The sequence below is a fragment of the Leucopleurus acutus genome (assembly GCF_964270905.1).
Source record: "Leucopleurus acutus genome assembly, chromosome: 14".
Classification (NCBI taxonomy): Eukaryota; Metazoa; Chordata; class Mammalia; order Artiodactyla; family Delphinidae; genus Leucopleurus; species Leucopleurus acutus.
The window spans coordinates 35,077,994-35,091,761 of NC_139156.1; the positions used below are offsets into that span (position 1 = coordinate 35,077,994).

At 37.0% G+C, this 13,768-nt stretch overlaps 1 protein-coding gene across 3 annotated transcripts in view; it reads right to left on the reverse strand.

Annotated features, from left to right (window-relative positions):
* Positions 1-13,768, reverse strand: part of PCGF5 (polycomb group ring finger 5) — a 114,215-nt gene that overhangs the window by 10,197 nt on the left and 90,250 nt on the right. For 2 of the 3 annotated variants that reach the window (XM_082854402.1, XM_082854401.1), the window contains exons 7-9: positions 12,172-12,270; positions 9,432-9,521; positions 2,001-2,060 (exon numbers count right to left, since the gene is read on the reverse strand). In XM_082854402.1, the coding sequence (XP_082710528.1) occupies positions 2,001-2,060; positions 9,432-9,521; positions 12,172-12,270 (249 nt within the window). The remainder of the gene's footprint in view (positions 1-2,000; positions 2,061-9,431; positions 9,522-12,171; positions 12,271-13,768) is intronic. The other variant, XM_082854403.1, reaches the window with a different exon arrangement.

The window sequence follows — 13,768 nt, forward strand, 5'->3', positions numbered from 1 at the left end:
TACTAGTATTTATTTGACTTAGTGTTTTTAGGATATAATATATATATATAATTTCCCTCTCCCCAGCATGAAGCCATTCTTGCATTTCTGATAAAAATACTACTTGGTCTTGGTTTATTATTCTTCTAGCATATTATTTTAGTATATTTAGTATGTTTTTATCATCTTTGTTTTTATGTTCAAAATAAGATTTGATACTCGTTTTCTAATTGCAGGTTCTCTGTCAGTTTTTGCTTTCACGATTATGTTATCTTTGTAAAATGAATTTGGAAAAATTCCATCTTTTTCAATGACTTAAACCAATTTAGAATGAGAATGATCTATTCCTTGAAAATATGAGGGAACGTGACCATTAAAAGTAGTTTTATATTTAGGTATCTGTAATTTAATTTTTTTTATGTCTTCCATAATTTAGTGATTTACATTTTCTTCTTGGGTGAATGTTGGTCCACTATTATTTTTCTAGAAAACTGTCTATTTCATGAAATTTTCACAAAATTAAAAAATTTAATAGCATAAAGCTACACATATAATAATACTTTCTTATAACAGTGATAATCTTTTCCTTGAAATTTTCTAGGTGATTTTTGGCTAAAGATGTTCTGACAGGACTATACTCTATAATGAAGTGTTGAAGTTAGAAAAGGAAGTGTGTGTGGATTTTTGAAAATTTGGTCTTATTCTAGTTCTCTAAAACTTTAGATCAGAGTTTAAGAATATCTTTATTTCTCAGGAAATAAATAGACATCAGTGCCAAGAGTAAAAGCAAAAAGCCATGTATGTATGAGTTATAACTAAAGGCAGGAGCGTCACTACAATTCATCTCAGAATCAGTCGTGAAGCTAAAGTCAGCCGAAACATCTACGCATATCTCACCAGCTCAGTTAAATTATTTACTCACCCCTCACCCTCAACTGCATAATATAAGGAGAAGTATGATTTTTTTTTCTCTAAATGATTTTCTATTGGCCTTTATAGTTGCTAAATGTGCTTACTCCATTACTAAAAACAACAGGACTTAAAAAGTGTGTATTAAGAAACACACATTTTAATGACAGTGTGGGGATTTCCACAATCACAGCACTGACAATGAGACTGAGGGAAATTCTAGATAAAGTGCTAATTTAACATCTTCGATTTGAAGTGGTTCTTCTAATACTTAACATATAATTATTTGTCCCAACCCTAAAACTGCAACATCAGAGGTAAGTCTGCTAGTTAAGTTTGTTATATAATTACAATTCTCCTTTCTTGGCTCCAAGGAAATAATTATGAAGACTACTTTAATTTCTGGGATAAAAGAACAATGGAGATTTTTAAGAAATGCCATGGTTAATCCATGGATTAAGGTTGATCATAGATCATCTCTACACTCAACAGTAATCCTTACTATTCTACACTTAGTCTCTTCTGTTTTCCAAATTTTTAAAATGTACTTATATTAGATAAACTTTTCTCAGGTATGTTCACGTTTGCTCAGTGCATTACTAAATCAGTTCACTATCATTTCTGCGCTAGAAGAGGTAACTCAAGTACAGTCCTTAGGACAGGGCCTAGTAAGCGAGCTCACAACTGCATTGAGCTGTTGCTGTTATTTAGCTTCACCTAATCTGGCATTTTATCTTTCACTTGTGGGTGAATGATTAATTAAAAACACACACACACAAAGAAGTGTTAAGTATAGAGCAGAGATCCAATATGGAGCAGAGATTTCTCATGGGCTGAAAGCGGTAATTATTAACAATTCCTGATGCATAAATAATGGCCTGAACATTTATAACTTCATTTTTAGTTTGGCAAAATTAAAAAGATAATTCAAGAGAACTAAAATAATGGGAAACTTTGGGGATATAAGTTGAAAAGATGAAGTTTTGTAGCTCAAGTAAGTCTTAGTTTTGCAAAGTTACATGTCTTAGGAACTTGGGTTTGGGGTGAAAGCAGTCACCTTTGTGGCAGGCAGGCATCAGAGGGTCATATGTACAGTCGTGAGTGCCTCTTACCTGATACAAAGGGCCATCCTGAGGGCAGACTTGCGAAGCTGAGCAGTTCAGACACCGAAACTGCGGAGGAGATGAACTCATCAGATAAGAGGCATCCACAACTGGATACATATTTAAAATATTTTAACGTCAAACATGAGTCAACATGATTAAGTAAACACTTTCCAAAATATGGTAGTTGTTTTTGGAAAAAGTCTTTAATAACTTAGTGACTGGTAAATTTTAGCTTGAAATTATTTTAGTCTCTAGATAAGAGTTTTGTTAATATTCTGCAAATATTTACCAAAACGGTGACCTGTCCTTTCCATCTCCTCTTCAAATACTAAATTCCGGAGAAAACCCTCGCCTTCTCAATCCAGGAGGGGCACCCTCTTTCTTCCAACTTTTCCTGTGAGCAATCTCTGCTAGACCTCTTCAACCACCCTGAGAGGGAACACTGTTTGAGGATCTCAGAGCTCTGAGAGGGGCAGGGCACTTGCCTCAGCCTGTAAGTGATCATGTTCTGTTTTGGATTAGGTTCTTTATATTCCTCCGATTAGACTCTTAGTCTCCATAACTATTTTAATAGCATTAGACTGTGAGCTCTTTGAGTCTGAATCTTATTCATATTTGCAATCTGAAGAGCTAAGGCACAGAACTGGCACACGGCAGCCACTCAAATGTTTTATGAGTAAATCAATGAATTAACGTATTTTTAAACCAGTGAGTAGATTCATTTCTAAATCTACCATCTTTTAAGGGTTAACCATTCATATTAAAAAATCATTCCCAAATCTTGATTTTTCAATATTATCCTGAACCCTTATTAAGCATAAACATTGAACTGTAATGGAATTATGAAACATAACACACTTCAAAATTATGCATATATGAATTCAACATCGTGTGCTTCTTCAAAACAGAAAAAAAAAGATTAAAAATATGGGGCCTCCCTGGTGGCGCAGTGATTGAGAGTCTGCCTCCGATGCAGGGAACACGGGTTCGTACCCCGGTCTGGGAAGATCCTACATGCCGCGGAGCAGCTAGGCCCGTGAGCCATGGCCACTGAGCCTGCGCGTCCGGAGCCTGTGCTCCGCAACGGGAGAGGCCACAGCAGTGAGAGGCCCGCGTACCGCAAAAAAAAAAAAAAAAAAAAAAAAAAAAAAAAAAAAGTGAGATACAAATTAACCAGGATAAATCTAACATCCCAGAGCAGGTTTTTAAAATATACTTTGGAAGAATATTTAAATAAGCAATTATTAAAACAAATATACTGGTAGCTTTAAAAATAAAATTTTAGATATTTTCCATTTCCTGAAAGACTTTAGCAATTTTTTCCCTAGAAGTCAGTCCTTGAATTTCTGTACTGGGCTCATCAACATGCTGTAAGACACACCCAGCACTGCTATCATTGACAACCTTCCCCCTTCTCTCTGAAGACTCCCCACACTGCGGCCTACCAGACTTTGCCTAACTATGCAAGTCCCAAATACATTTAACAAGTAAAGAGGGTAGAAAGAGGCAAATTTCACTGTTTTGTTTTTGTTTTGTTTCCTATTAATCTCTGGTATCAGTCAAGGTAGATGTTTGCTTTTCCTAAAATTGCTTGGTAATGCAAAGAAAGCAAAGCAAGGCAAACGTGGTGCAGTAACTTTAGGTAGGGACTGGCGGGGGGGTTGTTGGAAGAGATAAAACCAACCAGGATTATCTGGGAAAAGGGGGAATCCTGAGAGTAGGTACTCAACCTACCCAAGGAAAGGTAAGCAGGAAGAACATGAGTTCATGGTGAAAGCTGAGGCTGAAGAGACAGAGATATTAACAGTTAGTTTGCAGACATGAGACTAAGTGTAGGAGGAGAGAATTATAATAATAATGAAAGCAAACATACATAAGCTATTAATAAAATAACATTTATTATGTCCGGCACTCTGCTAAGTACTTTATTATATAATATTTCATTAATTCTTACTAAAATTTTTCAAGATAGGTATTATTACCCCAATTTTAAGGATCAAAAAACTGAGGCAAAACTATGCAGCGTGATACAACAGGGAGGAAATAGCTGCAAAATACATAATAAAAGATGAATATCCAGAATACATAAAGAGCTCCTAGGAGCCGGTAAGAAAAAGATAAAGTTCACAATGGAAAAAAGGGGCAATGGATATGGAAAGAAACTTCACACAAGAAATACAAAATTGAAAATATGAAGTGTTGGTGAGGGTATCAGAAAGTGGGCACTCATACATTACTGGTATGACTATAAACTGCTAAAAACATTTTAGAGGACAATTTATCAGTACCTATCAAAATTTAAAACATGCATACTCTGCTGTAAATCCACATCTGGAATTTAGCCAATAAATATGCTTCCACATATGCAAAAAGATATATACACTGGAATACAGCATTGTTTGTAATGTCAAGATATTTGAGAAAAACTAAACGAGTCAAATCAAACGAGCATATTAATCAAATTATGCTACAGCCACACAAGTGGAATACTATCAACTTGTTACAAATAATTATTATAAAATTTACTGATTCTCCACAAGACATATTAACAAATGAGAAAAAGAAGCTGCAAAACAATACGTATGATCCCATTTATGTTTCAAAAAATGTGATGAACACTGCATGGATATTATAAACAGAATCCATGTAATTAGATTGGCGATTAAGTCCCTTCCAAACTGAGGTCTAATTCTTCAATTCTACACCTCAATTTATGGATGTGGAAACTACAGGGCAGGTCAGTGGTCATGGATCATGTCCCCTAAAATCATCTTACTCAAAGGGTGGCCCCAAATATCAGGTGCACAGACAACGCCTGGGAGCTTGTCAGAAATGCAGAATTTCTGTCCTCGCCCCAGAACTACTGAATCAGAATCTGTATTTTACCAAGACTCCCCAGGTGTTTTGTGATTTACATTAAAGTTTGCGAAGCAATGGTTTAAAAAAAGGTACATTTTCTCCCACTAATAAGCAAAAGATGAACACCAATCTTGAGGTGCAAATACTGTTATGAACTGAAAAATTTCTGGGACTTAGCTAAGTTTGACTGGATATTTGATTCCTAAAGATAAAAGTTTCAAAAATGCATCACAATGCGCTTCCCTGGTGGCGCAGTGGCTGAGAGTCCGCCTGCCGAGGCAGGGGACACGGGTTTGTGCCCCGATCCGGTCCGGGAAGATCCCACATGCCGCGGAGCGGCTGGGCCCGTGAGCCATGGCCGCTGAGCCTGCGCGTCCAGAGCCTGTGCTCCGCAACGGGAGAGGCCACAGCAGTGAGAGGCCCGCGTACTGCAAAAAAAAAAAAAAAAAGCATCACAATGAAGACAAGGATCCAGAAAGAGCACAGAGGACAGAAAGCAGGCTGAGCCTGAAGTGAAACCGTCCCAGGATAAAGGGGAGGAGTGGCCCAGATGCTGTGTGGCACAGGCAGAAATGTCCTGCTCCTGAGGAGTGGAGGCAAAACTGGCTCCCCGAGGTTCCCCCCAGGAGTCTAGCAAGAGGACAAGGCCAAGAGGTGATCTGAATACGGGGGATCCTGCCTGAGGCAAAAGACCCAGAAAGGCAGAGGTGGCATCCAACATGAAGAGGGAAGAAAACCACAGACTCTACTCAGAGGCACAGAGAAGAGTCCAGAACTTCAGAGGGCACCCCACAGCACCACACAGAATAAAAGACTGCAAATGCCAGCCAAGTCAATCAAGAAATTTAATACAATGCCAATCACAATCCCATTCTCAAGCTCACCTAAACAATAAAGGGGGAAAACTAGCCAACACAATTAAAATTTTTAAAAAAATGAGCTTTTTCCTAACAGATGCTGATAGACATCATAAAGTAACCTAGAAGGCCCAACTATTTTCCTTTTAAGTTAGTTTGGACTTTATTTAAATATATCCCAAAGAAAATGGACAATTGAGGAGTTTTAGATAGGGGTGTTATGTGATCAGATTTTTATAAAAGCTGTAATGTGAAATGCTGGTGTAGGATTAAGCCCTACTCAGAAGAACAAAACAAGGTCCAGGAACATAGATATACACATCTGCATGTGTACACATGTCTAGATACATATGCACAGATAACGGTGACATCTCAAAACAATGAGGCAAAGTATGACTTATTCAATAAACTATTTCTGGCAAAAAATTCTTAGAATAAGTTTTAGAGTCTTAGCCTTGTTGTAGGGGTGTGTGTGTGTAAATGAACAAATCCCAGGTAGATTAAAATGTTTAATATAAAAAAGTACCAGAAGTAAGTGAAAGAACCATAAGGCGGTCATTAGTTTAGGAAATATGCCGACCCCAGCCCAAGACAGAGCCAGTTAGCAATGCCCGTAGAGACAGTAACGAGAGCTTTTCAGACAATCTGGCATCTTGCTGGCAATGGAGGGTACAGATGGGAAAGGATGTGACTGCAATAAATATGCTGGAAGGGGCTTAATCAAGAAAGAATTGTTTTATTGTTAGTTTGTCCATTCACTCCAACTGTCAGAATTCATCAATTATAATAACTCATAATTAACTGGAACATGAGCAAAAATTTAAAATTTGTTTAACAGAAAACAAACGGGAAACAGACTGAAATAAACAAAATGACCTTTAAGCTATATTTTGCCTAACTACTACCTTATAAAAGACGAAACTTTCATTCAATTTACTCTTCAAACAAATACTTACTGAGTATCTGTACTAGGCACTGCTTTAGGTGCTGGAGACTGAGCAGTGGACAAAGAATCATCCCTGCCCTCAGGCTACATTTTAGTTGGGGACAAACAATAAACATACAGAAGAGGTATAGTGACGGTATGACATACTGTGGAGAATGGCAAGGCATGACAAGGGGTTAAGAGTGCCAGAGCAGGAGAGGGCTTGGACTATTAACGGAAGTCAGAGGCCTCACTGAGGAGGGGATGTAGAAGCAAAATTCTCTGGGTGAAGGGGGTAAAGGGAACAAGTTAGGTGGATATTTGGGGAGGCAAGGGCAAGCCTGGCATGTTAGAGGAAACAAACACAGAGGCCAGTGAAGCGAGAGGGAGGGAGCAAAGGGTAAGAGCAAAGATGTCTTTGGGGAAAACTGTGTGGCGTCCACCACCTATAGGTCCCTGGAAGGACTTTGGCTTTTATCTAAATGCCATTAGATGGTACGGGATAATTTAGAGCACAGAAGCGACACGTTCTAACTTGTGTTAAGAGGGTCACTCTGGCTGCTGTGTTGGGTGAAGATGGGAGGGGGCACAGGTGGCAGCAAGAGTAGAAGCATGGGATAGGGAGGGTGGGAGGGAGACGCAAGAGGGAGAAGATATGGGGATATATGTATAGGTATAACTGATTCACTTTGTTATACAGCAGAAACTAACACACCACTGTAAAGCAATTATACTCCAATAAAGATGTAAAAAAAAACCTAAAAGACACAGCTGTGAGAAATTCAAGACGTTTAAAAAAAAAAGAGTAGAAGCATGGAGCCCAGTTAAGAGACTTTTATAGAAATTCTGGAGAAGAGTGACAGTGGCTTGGACCAGAGTGACAGAAGAGGAGGTGATAAGATGTAACTGGATTCTCATTACTGTATTTTGACGGTAGAGGTCAAAGAATTTGCTAAGGATGGATGAAACTAATCAGGACTGACTTTAGGGATTTGGGTCTGAGAAACTGCAAAAATGGAACTATTAATCTTGGAACTGATGAGAATGTGAAGGCTGAGGGAGAAACAGGTTTAGAGGAGGAGAACACACAAAAAACAGGGTTGTCATGCCAAAAAAATGAAACGGGCTATTTCTTTACTGTTGTACTAAGTATAAAATGTGGCATTTTTTTCTATTTATTGGTTGTTTTTACCCGAATAAAAATAAGGTACTAAACCACTTTTCTGAACTAATTTTTATTAAAATATGCCTTAACCAGGGAATTTAAACTATTCGGAAATGTGCAATCAGAAGCGTAACTGTAGTGAAGACTGGTTTCTCTTTATTAATAACAATTTCTATGAATTAGCTCTTCCATGCTATGACATTAAAATAACTGGCAGTGTGGGAGACCTTTGGGAAGGGATCTGGTGAAGGACAAGTGAGTATCAGTAGATGTCTTGCAGTGGATGATGAGTTACAGCTCTTCAACCTTAAGGCAAACCTATTCATAATGATGATATCAAGCACTAACACATACTGAAGTGTCCAGTGAACTATCAAAGAAAGCTAAAATTATACCAATATTGTGGTATTACTATTGTGTGTAATATCACAATATTTAGGCCCCAGCAGGGCCAGGCAAGAGAACTGACTACCTCTGTAATCTGCACTTGGTACCCAAAACATTCTGGTTAGATGGATTAAATGAGAGTGATGTATGTAGAACCATTAAAAAATATATAAAATGTCATAGGCAAGTAGTAATTTACCAAATACAAAGACCATTAGAATTTAAAAAAAAGGAGCCCTAGAGAGGTTTCATGAGTTCCTCAAGGCACACAACCAGTTGGTGGCTGGGACTAGAACATAACTTATTCCTCCTGGTCACGAGAACTCAGCCTCGCAAGGAAGGCGTCATCCAAGTGGGATGTGAATGGAAAAAAATTCTGAATTAAGAAGTTACGTGCTTCATTTATTATTGTATCATACCAAGACAGTTCTTCTGAAAAAAAAAAAGTTCCATAGATGTTTACATTCAACATAAGTATGTTTTTGAGCCACCGTAATTGGGTGAGGCTGCATTTCTTAATTTTGTGTTTTTTATAATTACTACTGTATTCCTTACTGCTACATACCAGCCTTACAGTCCCTAGCCCCTCAAATTTCCCTAGTATCACTCAGATAAAATACACCTAAACCTTCTAATTAACCTAATCAAAGATATAGTTCAAAATACAAACTCCTTTTGGGTTTTTAAAAAAATTTTCTTAGTTTCCTCCTTTTAATCATCTCTCCCATATTGCCTGGGGCCTAAGGCACAGCAATCTAATTCTGGCATCAGAAACCACTGCAAACTCACTTACCCTTCGGTCCGATTTTATACTTTCAATGTAAAGTTGGTACCTGAAAAAAAGATTATCTAGATTCTACCCTATCTGTTTCCTCTACCACAAACAAAAAATATCTTAACCATTAAACATACTAGTCGGGGCAGAACTTAAAAGTTCCCATAATTTACTGGGGTTTAAAAAAATGTAAGTGCCATCTCCTCCGTCTCTAGGTTAGCTGAGTTCTGAACATATTCAAACTGATGTTTTAAACTTACCTTAAATATAACAAAACCACATCTAACACAGATCTCAGCCTTGTACTTGGGACCAACTATCATGGAGTAGCTGAGAAACAATAAGAGGAACCAGTTTCTTCTTTCCCAAGCTATTTTTTTTTTTTTTAAAGTGTCTAAGTAACTGTTAAATTTGAATAACATAATGGTAAAGAACTAAATATACACGTAGGTATATAAAAGCAATTTACGTTTTCGCCTCTTAGTCGCCATCTTGTCATGTAGATGAACTCCATAGTATGATCCTTCCCCATAATTTCACCATTGCACAGCACATCCAACTTTAAAAAGAATAGTTACAGATCCATTAACATAAATAATTCTCAATTCATAAGTGTTTTACATTTTTTTCCCCAAATTTCAAAAAAGATTCAAATACTTATATCAAAATAGAAGTAGTGTCCATTATTTGAGAAGAACACTGGATCTTTCTATTAAAAGCACGGCCTCATCTCATAGGTATTAACAATTCAGATATAATTAACATGAATCACTGGCTGTCTTGTCCCACATACCTCTATCTCAGGTTCATCACCTAATTTTGAAACGCAATGTGAACCTTCTTAGTCTATGTCTCTGTGCAGCCTTTGAGATTTAGACATATTTCTGTGATTTCTTACTGAATGAGAAGAAGTTGTGGAAACCTTACAATTCCTCATGGCACACGTGGCTTAAGAATTCATCTCTCATTTGAAGGAGCTGCTTTCCTCCTCTGCATTCGTTTATATTTGCAGCGGGTAAATGAATGCATATGGATACATGATTTTTGGGGGCTTCAAGGCATTCAAGCTGACAGAACAGTTAGGACCAGGCCACAGGCCTGCATCTCCCAGGGCTCTCCACCTCTCTGCTCTGCTTAGCTGGTAACCTGCATAATATTTACCAGGCCGTCTTCCCACCTTGTATGGAACTTCAAAAAAGGGTCATACTTATCAGTGCTCACTTTTGCTCTAGAGCTGCAGCCACCAAACAACCCCTGCTGCCCCCAGTCCTTAGCAAGGCCACAGGAGCTGTGGCTGTGATTTACGAATTCAACAAAGCATCATTAAACAAGCATTTATTATAGATCCCTATAAATAAAACATTTCGGTTTTCTAGAGATTAAAAGCAAACTGATAGGATTTAAAGTATGGAAAGGAGGAAGAATGGCTTTTAAGTAATTCTTGTCTGGCTAGACAGAGACTGGAGTTTTGAACTTTAAGTCTAAAATGAGTATAGTTCCAATTGTACTAGATATATTATTAGCTAAATTATATTGATTTTTGGATGATTTATGGTGACTTAAATGGACCTCAGAATGTTTTTCAGACACCATTTTGTTTTTAAAAGAACAAAGTAGATAGTTTCATTTTCTTTATCTTGCCTGTAAAATAAATTCATAAGCAAAGAGGTAAAGGGACTTACTTAGGATGCAATTCCCAACTAGGTACGCAGCTTCCATTATTGTCATTTGAAAACCAAACCATCCTGCCCCAGTTACCAGTGCTGTTACAGACGCTTCAGCTGTTAGGAATGTCATTAAATCATCCCCTTACATGCGGGGCAGCAAAATAAGGGGGGAACAGTAAATATTACTAAAAATCATAGGGAAAGTTCTTTGCATTGGGATAGATAAGGAGATGTCAGTGAATTCAGTTTCTCCCCCTTCCATCCTTTCTGTAGAAAAGTCTACAGAGAAATGTATGTAGTAAGTGCCAGCGGTAAGACTGTATGAGAGCAACAGTTCTCTCAGCTCTAACAACTTCCTGAAAACTAGAAAATAACTCAATGAGTCACACTTGAAAGTAAGGAAATAAAACTGCAAGTGGTATTTTGCAAGAAGAGAATAAAGAACAAAACCAAATTATAAAAACAATTTCATTTTCTATTTCACTGTGTTTATATCTATAAATCTTTTTTTTTCTTTTACTTTTATCAAGTACATATGGCTTTAACATTCACAATTTTTTTCCTAATGTAAAAGTTACTATCTCTGGAAATTTTTTTATAGGACCAAACACATAAGAATTAATTCTTAATCCATAGATTAATTAGTCATCTGCAAGACATTTTAAAATAAGGTCAGGTTCAGAGGTTTCCTCAAAATACAGACCTAATACTTGTCAATACCTATGTTCAAATCCTGTTTAATTTCTACTATGACTGTTCATATGAATACTATTGTACATAAGCCTGAAAAACTATTTTTTCCTTTGATGTCTCTGTTTATACTGGAAGCTAGCCTCGATCTTTAGTTGTTTTAGATGCGACTAGAGGAACTCAAAGGGGAGGAAGAGGAAATTGACACAAGTTGCAAGACTGCCGTTTGGGCAGGTGAGAAATGGTAGCCACATCTCCTTGTAAGGGATAGCCAGAGCTATAGGGTCATAAACATTCTCTAACACTGCACACATTACAAGCTGTACTGTGATCAACATCAGGGCAACTGACTTCTGTAAGAAACTCGTAGACTACATGTATGCAGATGCAGTATGTTGGTTTTACTTAGGTCTAAGCAAATATCATTTTTGCATGTTACAGAACTAAATGAACATTACAAAATCCCTTTGATAAAAAGACAGTGTTTTACATTCTGAAAAAGAAGTCTATAAAGAATTCATTAAAATGGATTGAAAGGTCTCAGATTGAAAGAAAAAGACATACCATAAAGCATGCTGGCATTAAAAAAAAAAAGTATCCATTTAGATGGGATATTTATTTCAAGAATACTTAATGTTATTTAAGTATCTCCTCTAATTATAAAACGTTAGGTTTATTAGTATCATGTTTTAGTCAGGACGTTAAATTCAAAAACACAGATTACAGAAATAGAATATTACATTCCAAAAATTTTTAACATGAAAGTAACCAAAGTTTCCACAAAATTAATTTATTAGAATTTTACTTCAGATTAGAATTATCAAAATGATCAAGATTAGATTATTAACTTACCTCATAAGAACTTGGAAGTTTTAGTTTTAAACTTAGAAATTTTTTAATCGTTCCCACAGTTACACGTGTAGAACACCGAATGAATTTCTTCATTAAACCCTAAAGGAAATGAAGATTACTAATGAAAATATTTTACCTCGCTTTTAATAACACTACAGGTGTCATTTCCACTATCATTTTGAGTATTTTCAAGATGTATTCTGAAAATGTTTCAATTTAGAGCTCTTTAGTACTTGTGAGTAAAAATGTTCCTAATTCTTGGGTACTTAGATGATATTCTTCAAGAATATCATGTACCATCATTGTGTACTAGGAAAATCCTTGCAAACATGCAATCTGCATTCCTGTAAACCTTTTGGGAAAGAATACATCATGAGTTTAATTGAAAATAAAGTCACAAAAAGCATATAAAATATTTTGTCACTTTTGAAAGAATTAGGCATATTAAAAAAACCGTCAAACGTAAAATTTTTTTTTTTTTTTTAAAGCAGTGATTTCAAATGGGGCTCTGAGGAGACTTCGGGTTCAACAGAGAGAAGCCAGATAGGCCACAAGATCCCCACCAACTAGAAGTCGTGTAGTATGAACTCTTGGTTGGGAAGAAATATGCCCAGTCAGTGTCTGATGGGCTGTGGCAGTACTTTACTGGAAAAACAATGTTGTACATGCCTTGATTTTTTGCATTTCGTTAGCAGTACTAATTCATTCATTAAGGCTGAACATCACTAAAATATAAGAACCAATCTAGAATGGGACACCCAAAATGAGTCAAAATGAGGTTGCAGACATGATAAACATGAACCAATTTGTGAAACAAAACTATATTCCCAAACCTTAAAAGTTATCAATACTAAGCCAAAAACAAAACCCAGCAATTGAATTTTTTTTTTTTTTTTTTTTTTTTTTGCGATATGCGGGCCTCTCACTGCTGTGGCCTCTCCCGCTGCGGAGCACGGGCTCCGGACGTGCAGGCTCAGCGGCCATGGCTCACGGGACCAGCCGCTCCGCGGCATGTTGGATCTTCCTGGACCGGCGCACAAACCCGTGTCCCCTGCGTCGGCCGGCGGACTCCCAACCACTGCGCCACCAGGGAAGCCCCCAATTGAATTTTTTGAAGGTATAAAGTGTTACTTCTACTTATGTTTAGGAAATTAGGTCAACAATTTGGAGATGTTCTTTAATTCACTAAGTCAAAAAGTAGAACTATCCAGTCAAAATATATTCCTAGCAAAATATATTTCCCAGCCAAGACCAACAGAAACTAACCTACAAATGACACCTGATCACAATTCAGATGGTAAAGTATCCATTAAAAGAAAACCAGTTAAAAGTCACATCTAAAGCAAGACGTATTCTACCCATTTCAAATGGGAAGACTGACATTCTAGTCAGCATGAAAACAAAGTGATAGATACACACATAGACATTCTCTGTTATCTGCTCACATCATCTCAACCTCATCAAGGTTTCCTATCTGTTTTCTTGCTCTAAACAGCGTATAAATAATTGTTAGCATGTTTCATAGGTCCCAGTTAAGTCAGAGAATAATGTGAGGGTACTGGAAGACCCTTTAAGTGTATTCTTATCTGCGAGGAAG